General features: G+C 40.6%; 1 protein-coding gene across 1 annotated transcript; it reads left to right on the top strand.

Annotated features, from left to right (window-relative positions):
* The first annotated feature begins 5,449 nt into the window (after window positions 1-5,449).
* LOC105721075 (olfactory receptor 1L3) lies at window positions 5,450-6,442 on the top strand. Its single transcript, XM_012457891.2, has one exon. It carries the CDS (start codon window positions 5,468-5,470, stop codon window positions 6,440-6,442), a length of 975 nt encoding a protein of 324 aa, XP_012313314.2. The 5' UTR covers window positions 5,450-5,467.
* The last annotated feature ends 5,308 nt before the right edge of the window (window positions 6,443-11,750 follow it).

Raw genomic sequence — 11,750 nt, 5'->3', positions numbered from 1 at the left:
CACACACACTATGTGTGGTGATGGATGTGTTAATTAGATTGTGGTAATCATTTCACAATGCATGTATATATCAAATCATCAATTGTGTACCTTGGGTGTATACCATTTATATTTGCCAATTACAATGTAAACTTAAAATCCTAACCACCCCCTACCCCACCAACAAAATGGATGTCCTGGTAGCCAAGTGGACTCCAGAAAAACCTTAAGACTGAGTTCGTGGCCATGTCAGGATGGCAGGTTAGACAGGCTTCATTATATACCCTCTCTTTTACGACGTAGACACAACAACTGATCAGCATTATTGTTAAAATAGACATCGTAAGATAAACAGAACAGTCCCTTTGTGGCAATAAGATACCAAATTATAAATGGGATCTATGGACGTGCCAGGCAAGGGGTAAGTCACTTATCCCTTCACTTAAAGAATAAACTGTTCTAAACGCCACAAGATTTTTCTTTTTCTCTAGCAGCTAACCCAGCCTTGGCCTCAAGATAAGCAATATTAATTTTTAGCTCCACCATATGCTGACAAACTGAACCCCAGCCCTTGTTCCACCAGCCATAACTACAGTTCTGACTGAACAAGAGGCTGATTTTAGTAACTCTCTCCTGATGAGAAGACCATTGACCATGAACTGGCTCTGGCCAGTTTACAGAAACTGTGCACTAGTGTGCACTTTCTTTCCCTAAAGAGATCTCTTGATGTATAGGCCCTAACTGTAATACATTTAAATGTTAAGTCTTCACCCCAAAGTGAACATGAGTCGTATGTTACATGCATGTTGGTTCAATACACACGTGTCAGGACTGTCTTTGTGAATATTCATAGCTCTTTCTGTAACCTGCTGAATATGTGTTTAGCCAACCTGTTCAACATAATGCTCCTATCTCAACTCCTCCTCCTTCAAAGTGCCTGTCTCTGATTTTGGCTGGAGGCATGCTTCCCAGCCTCTAAATGGCCACATTGCAAGTGGTAGCCACATAAAAATAAAGTCTCCCCTCCTCTTCCAAATATATAATATTTTAAGTTAACTATACCTTCATAAAGTTAGGTATTGTTAGGGGAAAAAAAGAAAAAGAAAGAAAGAAAGTGAGATTCTTGAAATGTAAGCTGTAACCAGAAATCAATAAGTGATGGGAATGGACGATATGTAAAAGCAGGACCTTTGGGGACCCTGATATATGGATTCTGTGTGCTTACATGAATCAAGGAGAGTAAAGGATCTGAGGCTGGTACTTTCCCTAGTAGTGGCAGCAAGGAAAGGGAATCAGATATACGAGCAGCAGACTTGGATATTGCCTAATATAAGAAGGGTGACCCATGTTTGGCTTCAAAGCTTGTAAGGCTACCTTTTGTCAGAAGATGGAATCATAAGGTCACCACTGCTAAACTGGGAGCTGTATCTAATCCTGGGAGGGTTGGGGAAGAAGGTACCGATGATGTTGGGGCACACTTGGGTAGTTGTCCTTTGAAAAAATAGAGGCACTAAGGAGGAGGCCAAATTGGTATTTAACAGGTTCAAGGGGGGAATTGGACCCAGGTATTAATGCCAGGTACTCTGTCCTCAGTACTACTTGGGACATCTTCCAGGCAAGCCCTCAGAGAGCTTGGAAGAGCTGGGAAAAGAAAATTATTGTCCATCTGAGATACCTACACCAAGCTAATAAGCAGATCTTGCGCTACCTCTGAAGGTTCCAAGAGGAGAATGTGGGGCCACTTGCTGAGGGGAGCAGAGAAAACGTGCCATTCCCCTGGATCCCTGGAGACAATTCTGCACAAAGTTAATGAATGGTTGTTTTCTTACCGTCTCCCCTACCAAACACCAGAGACCTAGTCTGAGTATCTTCTGAGTCACCGTCTCAGAAGATACTCCCACAAGGAAAACAGGGACTATAATAGCTACAACTTGTGAATGACGAGAAGAATCCAGGGAAGGGAGCATTCAGAATCAAGGAGCATTGGGAGATTTTCCACAATTAGATACCTTTTTGTATGCAGTTCTTGGAACAGATTTGTCTTCTTTTTGACTAATTATTTCATAGAACAGAAACGAGAGGAATGAATATATAAGGCAAGACAGTAATGTCCTTTCCAGGTAAGAAACCAGCCTAGACAGTACCTGGTGAGAAAGTGGAAATACATGATCTCTGGGAGATAATTAGTCGTCAGTGGACATTAAATAAGACAGCAAATTTATATTCACCCTAAATGTAGATTATCCATATTTATACTCTAAAGCCTGATCTTCCTTTACCCTAGCCTACTCCACAATTACATTCCCCTGACCTCGGGATATGAATCATCAGCCAGAGAGTAGGAAAGCTTGGGAGAGAATTTTCTCACACCCATTTACTCTGTCCCCCTCACGTTCTCATCCCCTGTGTTTCTTTTCCCTATAACTGTTTACATTCAATTGAGTGCTTTTTTAATGATATAAAGTTAATATCACTTTATTTTAACTTTGTAATAAGACATTTTCTGGCCTTATATAACTCTGGAATAATAAAATAGCTTTCGTAAATATCCATTGAGTATCCTTCTGTACAGGAACCATGTGTTACAGTAGGTACAGAGGTGAGGGAGTAAGACACCCTCTCTACCGTGGGAGAGTTTACAGCCAGAGCGCAGGCAAGCTGACAGACAGCCGTGATACAAGGCAGAAGGCCCATGCTCTAGAGGAAGGTTTCACAAAGTTGTGGGACTGAAAAGTAGAAAAGGTCATGTTCCTGTTGGAAAAATCAGGGAAGATTTCACAGAGGAGTTGCCACTTGTGGTGGGCCTTGAAGGATGGATAAGGGTTCAAAAGACCCAGATGGGAAGGGCAGAGGGACCCTGGGAAAGCATGGAGTGTAGACGGGACCCCTTGCATTATCCAGTATAGGCTGTGTATTGAAGACCAGAGCGAGTAAATCAGAAAGGCAGGTAGGCTGAGGCCCCAGGGTCTTGACTCCCAGGCAAATACTGTTTATTCTCTGTTCTTTCAGCATGCAGAACCATGAGAGATTTTTAAAGCAGGAGATGACAGGATGATTGAATACCTTTTCTGATAGAAGGATTCATGTATTTTACATTTCTTATGCTAAACCCAGCAGATTGGATGGGATGGTTATCATTATGGCCATTCCTTTGGGAAACATTGCTATCATACAGAGGAAGGAACTGGGATATGGAGAAGCCAGGAGATCTGTGACCTAGTTCTGAATCCACCACGACCCCAGTGAGTGGCACTGATCAAGCTCTGAGTCTTTCTGCCACTGCTCTGAAAATGAAATTAGACTGATGATCTGTTCAGAGCCCTTTCAGCTCTAACATCCAAAGCATATCAATACTGAAAACTGCTTTCAAACTAATCATACAGTGGAATGGAGCAGCTCTTAAAGTTTAAATAAAGCTTAAATTAAATTAAAGCTTTAAGATGAGGTGAACAGATTTGAACTCAATAGTTTTTAAGGTGATGGCTGTGTAAATTGATAGGCTGCCTTATAGCTCCAAAATTAACTTTTTTTTTTTTTTTTTTAGATGTCAGGTCTTGCTCTGTTGCCCAGGCTGGAGTGCAGCCACACAATCATGGCTCACTGCCACCTCAAACTCCTGGGCTCAAGCAATCTTCCCACCTCAGCCTCCTGAGTAGCTAGGACTACAGGCACATGCCACCACACCTGGCTAATTTTTTAAGAAAAATTTTTATGGGGACGAGGTATTGCTATGTTTCCCAGTCTCCAAAGCTGGTCTCTGGCCTCAAGCAGTCCTTCTGCCTCAGCCTCCCAAAGTGCTGCAGTTACAGGCAATGAGCCACCACACATGGCCTGGATGTCAATGTTTACTGAAGAGTAAAGCATTTCACTATGTCTATAAAACCTTCAAATTTCCAAAGCAAAATAAGACTTCAGTGTGCACTTCCTAGTTTGAAAACAGCAGCCGTTGTTTCTTGGTTCTGAAAGGACTCGATAGCCCCACTCTAACAATAGCAAGGTGTCGCTGAGGGCTTTGGGCTTCTTAGAACTAGGTTTTTCCCTCTTTTCTCTTTGCTTCCCCGACTAGACAACTACACGTCTGGGTCTCATTCTTTCCTCCTACTTCTCCCGCTTTCGCCTCAGATGTCTTTCCTCTATTGGCATAAAGCATAGGTGTGTATAGGGTTTGTGAGTTAGAACTTATTACGTCCATTTTCAAAACTGTTTTAAGTGACAAACATTTTACAGTTTTCTTTTTGAAAATTACTACACTCTACTACTTTATTTATGTGGCATTATTTGTGCATGTCCACTCCCTAATAGATTAACTTTGAGTTTCTTGCTTCCATTGTAAATGATGTGGAAAGAAACATCTTGATTATTTAAAAGAGGTTATTCATCAACTACAAGCTAGGTGAAATAACTATCTTGTTACCTAGATGTGGCTTAGCCACTTATAATCCTTAAGCAGGTGACCTGAACTTGATTCATAGTCTTCATCTGTGGTTTCTGTGATTATCAACCACAGCGTAAGGAGGAGGAGAAGGGTATCAGCCATTCGCTCCCAAACTCACTCTCTCTCTCTCTCTCACTCTCTCTCTCTCTCTCTCTCTCTCTCTCTCTCTCTCTCTCTCTCTCTCCTCCTTGTACCTACCTCTTCTCTGTAGTTCTTGCTATGGGTTAAATGTTTATGTCCCCCCAGAAGTCACTTAATCCCCAATGTGATAGCATTTGGAGATGGGTATTTGACAGGTAATTTAGGTCATGAGGGTTGGAGCCTTCTTCATGTGATTAATGCCCTTATAAGAAGAGCTTGCTTTCTCCCCCTCCTTTCTGCCATGTGAGACTACAGGAAGACGGTCCTCTGAAAACCAAGAAACAAGCCCTCCGCAGACACTGGAACTGCTGGCAATTTGATCTTGGACTTCCCAGCCTCCTGAACTGTGAAAAGTAAATGTTATTTAAGCCACCCAGTCTATGATAATTTTTTTTTTTAAGGTATCTCACTCTGTCGCCCAGTCTGGAGTACAGTGGTATGATCTCGGCTCACTGCAACCTCCCCCTCCTGGGTTCAAGCAATCCCTCTGCCTCAGCCTACCTAGTAGCTGGAACTAAGGCATGTACCACCATGCCCAGCTAATTTTTTGTATTTTTAGTAGAGACAAGCTCTCACGATGTTAGCTCCTAACCTCAAGTGATCCACCCACCTCAGCTTCCAAAAGTGCTGGGATGACACGCATGAGCCACAAAATCTGGCCAGTCTGTGGTAATTTGTTATCGCAACCTGAACTGATTATGACAGGTATCTACTACAAAGATCTTTTAAAAAGCGAAAATACACTTTCAGTTCTGATTTCTCCATGCTCGGGAAGAACAATAAACATCAGAGTAAATGCTCTATTAATAATTATTCAGTGTAAGAACAAGGAGGAAAGATGCATGTGGTAGATAACATGAGAATTGTATCATTGATTGACAGTGTTGTTTATCTTTAGGTCAGTACAAGTCCATGGGAATATCCAACCTGACAACACTCTCTGAATTTACCCTCTCGGGACTCTCCTCTCGGTCTGAGGACCAGAGGCCACTCTTTGCCTTGTTTCTTGTTATATACCTGGTAACTTTGATTGGAAATCTTCTCATCATCTTGGCTATCTACTCTGATCCTCTACTTCAAAACCCTATGTATTTTTTCCTAAGCATCTTGTCCTTTGCTGATATTTGCTACACAACAGTCATAGTCCCCAAGATGCTTGTGAACTTCTTATCAGAGAAAAAGACCATTTCCTATGCTGGATGTCTGGCACAGATGTATTTCTTCCTGGTTTTTGGAAACATAGATAGTTATCTCCTGGCAGCTATGGCCATAGATCGCTGTGTAGCCATTTGTAACCCTTTCCATTATGTCATTGTTATGAACCGCAGATGCTGTGTGTTGCTGCTGGCCTTCCCCATCACTTTCTCCTATCTCCACTCTCTCCTATATGTCCTCCTGGTGAATCGGCTCACCTTCTGTGCATCAGATGTTATCCATCACTTTTTTTGTGATGTCAACCCTGTGCTGAAACTATCCTGCTCCTCTACCTTTGTCAATGAAATTGTGGCCATGACAGAAGGGCTGGCCTCTGTGATGGCTCCATTTGTCTGTATCATCATCTCTTATCTAAGAATTCTCATTGCTGTTCTCAAGATTCCCTCAGCAGCTGGGAAACACAAAGCCTTCTCCACCTGCAGCTCCCATCTCACCGTGGTGATTCTGTTTTATGGGAGTATTAGCTATGTCTATTTGCACCCTTTGTCCAGCTACACTGTCAAGGACCGAATAGCAACAATCAACTACACTGTGTTGACATCAGTGTTGAACCCATTTATCTACAGCTTAAGAAACAAAGACATGAAACGGGGCTTACAGAAACTGATAAACAAGATTAAGTCTCAAATGGGTAGGATTTCTACAAAGACCAATAAAATCTGTGGGCCCTGATTGCAAGGGGTGTGTGTGTGTGCACCTGATGCAACTCTTTTCTTGAAAAACATTCCTTCATCTTCACCAACTGTAGCTTCACCTTGTGGTTTTCTACCCTGTGGTCTCTGTCATCCTATGATTGAACAATTTGAATGTCTTGGTATTGATGCTCAAATCACAGACTCATCTCATAATATATCTTAATTCCAGAAAAGCACATTCTCTTTACTCTTTGCATATTTATTTGGAGCCTCTCATATTTCTTTGTGTTTATAAATTCAGCCAAGTTTGGTCATTCAATTATCAGAGAATTTTCATATATACCTATGTAGAAATTTATATACGTGTGATGATATTATGCACACATAGTCACTCTATTCTATTTAAAGCTGTCAGAAATGTTTTGCAGGTGTGTGTGTGTGCATGTGTGTGTGTGCAAGTCTTCACCTCGCCATCAGACTACAGGCTATGGGCCCCCCTTTTTTAGAGACAGGGTCTTACCCCCCATCACTCAGGTTAGAGTGCAGTGGCACTATCATAGCTCACTTTAACCTCAAACTCCTGGGCTCAAGCAATCCTCCTCCCTCAGCCTCTCTAGTAGCTAGGACTACAGGTGTGTACCACCACCCCTAGGTAATTTTTTAAATTTTTTGCAGAGACAAGGTCTTGCTATGTTACCCAGGCTGGTATCAGACTTCTGGCCTCAAGTGATCCTCCTGCCTCGTCCTCTCAAAGTACTGGGATTTTAGGTGTAAGCTTCCACACCCAGCTTTATGGTAACTTTTTAAAATTATCACAAGAGCTGAATGTCCTGGGGTCTGAAGTCATAGATTCTCAACAACTGCCACCAATTATCTGATAGACGTTTTTTTTTTTTTTGAGACAGAATCTTGCTCTGTCACCAAGGTTGGAGTACAGTGGCACTCTCAGCTTACTGCAGTCTCCACCTCCTGGGTTCAAGCAATTCTCACGCCTCAGCCTCCCAAGTAGCTGGGATTACAGGTGCTGACCACTACACCCAGTTAATTTTTGTATTTTTAGTAAAAACGAGGTTCACCATGTTCACTATATTTCTAGGCATCTGTAGATGGTTAAATAAAATACCGAATTTAAAAATCTCCACTGTCTCATCTATCTGTCTAGTTGTTTTGTTCAGAATAAAGAAAGGTTTATTCCATGTAATCAGAAATGTTTCCTATGGTCACTGGAGGCAGTCAAAAAACCAATAAATATAAACTACTAGTAAGAATCTCCTGGGTCAGAGTGCCTAGTATAAAGGAGCCCCTCAATATAGTTAGGGAACAAATTCCATGACTTAGGAAAGCAGTCAGATGAATTATTTCACACAATATTTTTTTAAAGCGTCAATTTAGTGAGTTTCTCTTTCTTTCCTAGTATTCGTATTTTAGTAGATGGAAATGTCTAAGTCAAACAAATTAATCTCTCATGGTATTTTAGACAAGGAGCAGACGGATGATCTTCAAGTGTAAAATGATAGAATAAGGTTCTGGGATCTATTACACAGCAGTTGACTACAGTTAATGATAACGTATTGTGCTCTCACCACAAAGAAACAACATGTATTTGAAGTGATAGATATGTTAACTAGCCTGATTTGATGATTCCACAATGAATACATGTATCAAAATACCACACTGTACTCTACAAATATATACAATTATTATTTGTCAATCACAAAATAAAATAAAACTTTTTTAAAAGAGTCTTTAAATCCCTTTGTTTTAGCCCTTGTTAATCCCTAACCAAAGGTAAGGCAGAATCAAGATAAGGATATATTGTTTGATTTAATTCCTTTATTACATGTATTGCAAATTAATTTTAACTTCCCTGCCAACTGTGATCATCTGAAGACTCCTGCATTGCTAATGAGAAAACTTATGTGCCTACCATTGGACTGAATGAAGAAGGATGAAGATTGAGTATGTCTATGATGGGCATGGGAGTAAGGAGCGCTGGTACAAAGAACAAGTGAAGGTTTACAGTCATCACAGGCCTCAAGACTTGGGTGTACTCTCATTCTATAGCATAACTTTTTAAAAGTTTTTTATTTCCATAGGTTTTTGAGGAATTGGTGGTATTTGGTTACATGAGCAAGTTCTTTAGTGGTGATTTGTGAGATTTTGGTGCACCCATCACCCGAGCAGTATACACTGAACCCAGTTTGTAGTCTTTTATCCCTCACCTCCCTCCAACCCTTTCCCCCGACTACCTCTTTTTATATTGGAAAAGAGGTAGTCAGATTTTCCCTTTTTGCTGATGATATGATTTAATATCTAGAAAACCCTAAAGACTCCATTCCATCTTAGATTTGATTAATGAATTCAATAAAGTTTTGAGATATAAAATTAATGTACAGAAATCATTAGCATTTCTATATACTAATTATGATCTAGCTGAGGAACAGATAAAGAAGGCAATCCCATTTACAATAGCTACAAAAATAAATAAAATATCTAGGAATATATTTAACCAAGAAAGTGAAGGATCTCTATAAGTAGAACTACAAAACATGATGAAAGAAATCGTAGATGACATAAACAAATGGGAAAAACATTCCATGTTCATGGATTGGAAGAATCAATATTGTCAAAATGACTACACTTCCCGAAACAATTTACAGACTCAATGCAATCTCTATCAAATTACCAAAGTAATTTTTTGAATTAGGGGGAAAAATCCTAAAATTTATATGGAAGCAAAAACAAGCCTGAATAACCAAAGGAATCCTAAATAAAAAGAACAAAGTTGAAGGCATCACATTACCTGATTTCAAATTATATTACAAGGCTACAGTAACCAAAACAGCATGGTACTGGTATAAAAATAGGCATAAAGATCAATGGAACAGAATAGAAAACCCAGAAATAAAGCCACATACATTCAACCAACTGACCTTTGGCAAAGTTGACAAAAATACACACTGAGGAAAGGACACCCTATTCAATAAATGGTGCTGCAAAAACTGAATAGACATATGCAGATGAATGAAACTGGACCCACTGAATCAAAAAAAATACCTGCATCTATATGTTTATTGAAAAACTATTTACAATAGTAAGGATATGAAACCCACCTAAATATCCATCACTGAAAAACTAGATAAAGAAAATATTAGATAGATACATAAATAGACAGATAGATAGTGTATACATACACACACACACACACACACACACACACACACTTATGGAGTCCTACTCAACCATAATAAAAGAACGAAATCATGTCTTCTGCAGCAACACAGATAGAACTAGAGGCCATTATCCTAAGTGACATTACTTAGAAAGTCAAATATCACATGTTCTCACTTATAAGTGGGAGCTAAACAGTGGGTACATGTGTATATAAAGATGAAAACAATAGATACTGGGAACTTCAAAAGGCGGAACACTGGCCGGGTGCGGTGGCTCAAGCCTGTAATCCCAGCACTCTGGGAGGCCGAGGCGGGTGGATCACGAGGTCAAGAGATCGAGACCATCCTGGTCAACATGGTGAAACCCCGTCTCTACTAAAAATACAAAAAATTAGCTGGGCATGGTGGCACGTGCCTGTAATCCCAGCTACTCAGGAGGCTGAGGCAGGAGAATTGCCTGAACCCAGGAGGCAGAGGTTGCCGTGAGCCGAGATCGCACCATTGCACTCCAGCCTGGGTAACAAGAGCAAAACTCCGTCTCAAAAAAAAAAAAAAAAAAAGGCGGGGGGAACACCGTGGGGTGCAGGCTGAAAAATTACCCATTGGGTACAATGTTCACTAATCAGATGATACACTAAAACCCAGGCTTCACCACTATGCAATAGTGTACATGTAAGAAATCTTCACTTGTATCCTCTAAAGATATAAAAGTTAAGAAGATAAAACTTAAAAATAAATGTAACTAGTTTACAAACATTGTAGCCCATTGAAGCTTTCCAGAATTCTCTACATTGGGATGCAGGGCCTGAAGTCCACATAACAATAAAATGTTTTGCTTCAGTTTGTCATTATTCCTTGGGCAGCATTTCTCTTAGCAATCTCATGGGAAGAAGTACTTGGATTTCAGAGTGGAATCCAAAGTTTCTTGAGTTCCCTTGCCATAATACCCTCTAATAATTTTCACCACCTAGTGAACTAGGACATACTTTTTAATCACATAATTTTAACAAATTTAAAGATGTGAACCAATGTTCACTCAGTCATCATGGTAAAGGAAAGATAACTACCACGACTATTTCCCAATCCCAGGTGCCTACCCAAACACCACGGAGAGAAAACAGATATTTGAGGCCAAACTTTAACCTGTGTGAGGCTGAGGTCACCAAGGACAGCCATGACCTCCCCCAGAGTCCCTTTTTGCTCCTATTTCAGTAGCATTCCAAACCAGATAAGCCAATATTCTAACCAGGAGATAAACACCTTTGCTCTCAAGAGGGAACATGTTTCTCTGACTAGACAGTGGGATGGGTATGCCTGGGTAATCTTGGTTTCTCTGTACCAGGGAACTATGTTGGGATCAGCCATGGCCATGGTTACTTCGAGACTGACTTGATATGCTAAGAAGTTCCAAGCTTAATTCCCAAGCACCCATTCACCAAGGAGAAGCCAAACTTTTATCTCTGCATTCCATTTAATTAGGTTATCAGTAGCCAACCCAAGTGGTTAATTAACATCAAAGAAAAGGATCTAAAGGTTCAATAGCAAGTCCTCCCCAGAGCCTTGTTAGGAAAGCTGAGATTGGACCTGTCCCTCAGAGGCACCTTCTGCAATGATGGTGGCTCAGAAACTTTTCTGACACAGCATCATGAGTGAGGCCTCCTGGCTTTTCCCCTGGGATGCTTTCAAGGGACCATATTCTACTTTGATTTTAGAAACAGGAAAGAAGATGCCATAACTCAGAGGCTTTGCCTGCTCCCATCTGAGGCCAGTCCTCCAGGGCAGCATTGGAGAGAGCTACTGAACAACCAGCTTGAGAGAGACAGTATATTTAAACCAGTTTTAGTCAGGGCCATTTTTTCATGTGTTCTTTGAATAACATTGTTCTTGAGGCATACAAATCAATTCCCCTATTCCTTTTGATCTCCTAATTTAAAACCCGATAATGGTGTCTACTTTATCTAAGGCAGGGATTTTCAGCCTCCTCTGCCCATTTAGCCACCTGGGAAGCTTCAAAAAAGATCCTGATGCCCAGGCCATACCCCACACCAATTAAATCAGAATCTCTAAGGATGCAACCCAGGTATCCATATTTTTAAAGCTCTCAGGTGATTCCAATGCACAGCAAGGTTGGGATTCCTTTAGAGAATCCCTATCGGCTTACATAATTTGATA

The sequence above is a fragment of the Aotus nancymaae genome, unplaced genomic scaffold, assembly GCF_030222135.1.
Source record: "Aotus nancymaae isolate 86718 unplaced genomic scaffold, 86718_ANA_hifiasm-v0.15.2.pri h1tg000003l, whole genome shotgun sequence".
In the NCBI taxonomy this organism is placed as follows: domain Eukaryota; kingdom Metazoa; phylum Chordata; class Mammalia; order Primates; family Aotidae; genus Aotus; species Aotus nancymaae.
This window is presented reverse-complemented; position numbering and strand designations above follow the sequence as displayed.

Coding starts and splice junctions, on each gene's coding strand:
- LOC105721075 (XM_012457891.2), top strand. CDS start 5,468: ATGGGAATATCCAACCTGACAACACTCTCTGAATTTACCCTCTCGGGA.